The sequence below is a fragment of the Malurus melanocephalus genome, unplaced genomic scaffold, assembly GCF_030028575.1.
Source record: "Malurus melanocephalus ecotype Western Australia unplaced genomic scaffold, MMel_1.1 scaffold_453, whole genome shotgun sequence".
Classification (NCBI taxonomy): Eukaryota; Metazoa; Chordata; class Aves; order Passeriformes; family Maluridae; genus Malurus; species Malurus melanocephalus.
The window spans coordinates 347,768-352,174 of record NW_026623685.1 but is presented as its reverse complement, the minus strand read 5'-3'; the positions used below and the strand labels follow the sequence as shown (position 1 = coordinate 352,174).

Below are 4,407 nucleotides of genomic sequence, written 5' to 3'. Positions count from 1 at the left end.
TTTGCTGATGTGTGGATTTGGTTTTGGTCTGTAATGGGACATCAGCCCTGGTGGCAGTAAGGTACAAACAAAATTGTTGTTGAACACCTGTAAGGTGCAAGGGGCAGAGGCACCTGTAGGCTGCACGGGAGTATTGGTCAGGACTGCAGTTTGGGTTGCTCAAGGCACAGCCGTGTCTGTCAGGTTGTGTCTGTGTGGAGCAATTCCTTGGGCAGTGTAGTAGCACTCTGAACTGAAAAGCCTGAGGGAAGGAGGTTTGTGGGGACAGAAGCAGGAGCCTGGGTATAAGGCTCTGTAAAGCACACCTGGGAATTGCTCTTACCAGTTCTGAAGTYCTGTCTTACGTGGCAGGGAAGGAGTCTGCTCTCCTCTTGTTCTTGTCACCTTTAATCTTTTTTCTCTTGTGAGCTCACTTTGAAGATAAGGAGGAAGAAGTTGGTTCTGGGCCTTGGCATGCCAGGGATTGACAGGTWCTTTCTCACAGGAAAGACCTACAGCTGGGTTCAGCTTTGCATGAACGGGAGAGGTGAAGGCTGYTGATGCATCAGCCCAAATTTGTGATGAAATTCCAGTGTGTCCAAGGCTTCCCCTGTGCTCCTTCCCCAGGGTTATGTTTTATTGAACCCTSCTGGCTGCATCCTTGAGGGCATCTGGAGCTGTAGAACTGGGGAGCTCCTGAGCTGTGCTTGGGCACCTGTTGGAAGCGTTGGTTAAGGTGACCTGCACTGCCTGGGAGTGACAAGGATGAAGCTGGAAGAAAGTGGTGCAGAGTGCCAGSCTGCTGAGTCAGCATGACTGGCCTGGAGCAGCCGTGCTCTGGACCTGCCTGCTGCCTGCAGGGTTATTTTTAAAAATGTGCCTTCTATGTATTCTGACTCCTCCTAGTTTTTTAATTTCCTCCACTGTAAACAAAAAACCAGCATTGCCATAAAGTSTCCATGAGAGCAGGGGTGTGGAAGGGCATCAGTTCCTGCTCAGGGACAGAKTCTGCTGCTTGTTGAGTGTCTTCCAAGGAGGAGGGTGAGCGGGGACCAGGGTGTGCAGCACGGTGAGGTGTTGCTGCAGGACCCTGCCTCAGGAATGCCATGGCTTCTGATGTGTCCTGGGTGCTAACTTGACCTTCCTTCCCTTCCAGAACCCAGCTGACAAGGCTGTCGTGTTATGACGACCCCCAACAAAGGAAACAAGGCCTTGAAGGTAAGGTGGTGGGTGAGGAAAGGGGGCAGGGATGGGCACAGGCCTCCTCCTCAGATCTGACCCGTGTGTGCTGCCTTCCCTGCCAGGTGAAGAGGGAGCCAGGTGAGAATGGGACCAGCTTGACAGATGAGGAGCTGGTGACCATGTCTGTCCGAGAGCTGAACCAGCATCTGCGTGGGCTGTCCAAAGAGGAGATCATCCAGCTGAAGCAGCGTCGGCGCACGCTGAAGAACCGCGGCTACGCAGCCAGCTGCAGGGTCAAGCGCGTTACGCAGAAGGAGGAACTGGAGAAGCAGAAGGCAGAGCTGCAGCAAGAAGTGGAGAAGCTGGCCTCCGAGAACGCCAGCATGAAAATGGAACTGGATGCTCTCCGCTCCAAATACGAGGCTCTGCAGAACTTCGCCAGAACCGTGGCCCGGAGCCCTGTGACCCCTGCTCGGGGACCTCTCACTTCCAGCATGGGGCCCCTGGTCCCTGGCAAGGTTGCTACCACCAGTGTCATCACAATAGTGAAATCCAAGACGGACGCCCGCTCTTAGTGAAGGCAGCGTTGCCTGAGCTTGTCTGTGCAGGCAGTTAGGCACAAAACCAGCCTGGAATCCCCAAAGCACAAGCCCTTCCCACACGGGGCTGGGTTCCTTTGACTTGGCCCAGGACTGGCCCGCTGATGGCTGCAGTTTGTTTTGTTGTGTCCAGATTGGTATGAGCAGTGGTGAACATCCCTTGTCCTGTGCAGACAGAGCTTCCCACCCGGCAGTCTGTAGCCCTCGGGTGCCCCGGGGACAGACTGTGAAATTTTGGTTTTCTACCCAAAGAAAGTCTGTGCAGCGTGGCTGACGGAAGGGCAGAGGGGTGGCCTGTGCAAAACTTTCTTCCTGGGGGCTGGGAACCCTCGTTTGTGGTCACTTCCAAAGGCTTTATTTCATTWCTCTTCCAGGTGGTGCATTTCGGTGCCTGAACCTGCTGCTTTTGTCTCCTTTGGTACCTGTAGTTCCAGTTGGGGTGTTCTGTGTCATAGGTTTTTATTCCTTTCTAGCTGTGCCTCTGTGCCCTAAGGGTGGTTTTCCTCAGCCGTCCGTGGCGTTAGCTGTGTCAAGAGGCAGTGATGGGCAGGAGGTGACACTGCTGAGTCCTGTCCTGCTGCTCCTGAGCCCTGCAGAGCCCTGGCGAGGGAAGAAGGGAGCAGTGGGATGGTGTTGACTGCAGGCCGGTTTTGTGCCTAATGTGTTGCACTGAACAAGACCAAAATCACTAGTTGTTCCCGTGTTTGGAGGGTATCAAGTGTCTCTAGTGTGGTGGTTTACACAACCAGTTTATGTGGTTAAATAGCCCTTTATTTAAAGAGAGAAACATCATTTTAAGAGTTATTAAATTATCTAAGTTTAAAATTGGACAGAGGAGAGAGCATATTTATAGTCAGCTTTTTTACCTGAGAAGGCGAGAATATTTGACCATATGACTGGGGAAATATTCTCAGAGACTTTGCTAGTTAAAAGTTAATAAATAAATAATTTTAAAGTTTCTCATGAACCTCCCGCAAACTGTTTGTGGCTCTGAGGTTAGTTTTTATAAAGAGTTATCAGACTTTATTTATAAAACTTAGAAAAAGACAAAAAAGAGGCAAGTCCTGTTTGATATCTTTTTGCAATTGTACCAAAAGTGACTTATTCTTGACCGTGCTAGCTTCTGTTGTGTCCCCTTGTGCTGGGTGCTCCACTCCCCAAGCTCTTGTGCAGCACTGTGGTGTGCTGGTGCCTTTGCCGTGTGCTGTCCTTTTACACTGTCAYCGTTCTTCCTAAGCTTAACTGAGACATTTCATTGGAATCTCTTTGCATTCTCCATRAGGGTTCTTTGCACAGGCAAAGGTGCTGCTGGTTTTGAGGACAAGAATGGCTGGCTGGTGCAGCAAGGCAGCAATGCCTGCCCAGACGTGTGAGGTGGGAGCAGGAGCAGCCAACATCGGGTTAACTCGGTTATCTGGAGAGGAAAAATGCTGCACTTTCCTCCTGCAGCACAACTGTCAGAGARGTAACATGAGGGAGACTTGTCCAGGTTTAGGAGAAGACTGATGGGATTTATCTCTGGAGTTAGATCCTGTGTTGCACTCCTGGCTCACCTGAACAAGAGGGACGAGGATGCAACAMGAGGGGCAGCACAGGACTGGCTGTCCCTGCTCTTGGCCACTGAGCTGGGGCAGGACACKGCCCTTCCAGGGCAACTTCTGCTCAGGGTGCCAGGGAGTGCTCAGACACAGCTGGGACACGGTGAGCAGCTCTTTGTGGCCAGGCTCCATTTCACAAACGGGGAGATTCCCCTCTCCCCAGACATCTGAACTGATTCACTGAGTTTCAGAGAAGCAGGACATGAGAGGGAGGGTGAGTGATCTCCTGGCTGCTGAGGATCTGAGTGGAGGGGACAGGTTAGGATGGCACAAGTGAAGCCACAGTCTTGTGAGGAGGCATGGCCATCCTGGGTATATTTTGGGGATGTTTCTCATTGCTGAACTGATCCTGCTGTCCCCTGAGAAAAGCTGCAGTGTGGCAGGAGAGGAGCAGGTAGCTGATGGAGATTTCCTGCTGGAGGAGACCAGCTTTGCTCTGATTGATTGGGACTTTAGGGAGTTCTTGGGGATGCTTTTCCCTGTAAACTTCCCAAATGGAGGAGCAGGTTAGAACATTGCCTCCAGACATCCCCCTTCCAGCCCTGGRCTTGCCCTTCTCTGAAGTGAAATGTCTGAGTTGCCACTTGCAGCATTCCCCACTCAGGCCAGGCACGGTGCAGTCCTCAGCAGCCTCTGATCTCCAGCTGCTGCTGTGCTGGTTGGAAGAGGGGAGATTTTACAGAACGCAGAGGTGTCCTGTGTTCCTGTGGTGTCAGTCCCAAGCCTGTCCCTCCTGTCACAGCCTGAGATTGAATCAGCCCTGCAGAACCCAGGCGAGTGCTCATCTGGGCTGGGGGAGCGGCCGAGGTGCCTGGGCCTGGTTAGAGCTGAGTTCCAGAGCTGAGTTCCAGAGCTGAGCCTGGGCTGTGAGGAGAGCCCCAGGCAGCCATGGGCAGCCCTGCAGGCACCAAGAACCTGCTTTTGTTGTGCTCTGGGCCAGGGAGGGGCTGTTTGCCCGCCTGTGCTGAGTGAGGCAGGGCAGGGCTGCAGCAGCACTGACAGCTCAGAGATTCCTCATTGCTCCTGTCCTGTGCTCTCCCTGCTGGCTC

General features: G+C 52.8%; 1 protein-coding gene across 2 annotated transcripts in view; it reads left to right on the top strand.

The window, feature by feature from the left end:
- Positions 1-4,400, top strand: part of MAFG (MAF bZIP transcription factor G) — a 6,468-nt gene extending 2,068 nt beyond the window's left edge. For both annotated transcript variants that reach the window (XM_057380447.1, XM_057380449.1), the window contains exons 2-3: positions 1,136-1,197; positions 1,284-4,400. In XM_057380447.1, coding sequence (XP_057236430.1) covers positions 1,162-1,197; positions 1,284-1,736 — 489 coding nt within the window. In that variant the 5' untranslated portion in view covers positions 1,136-1,161 and the 3' untranslated portion in view covers positions 1,737-4,400. The remainder of the gene's footprint in view (positions 1-1,135; positions 1,198-1,283) is intronic.
- Positions 4,401-4,407: the final 7 nt, after the last annotated feature.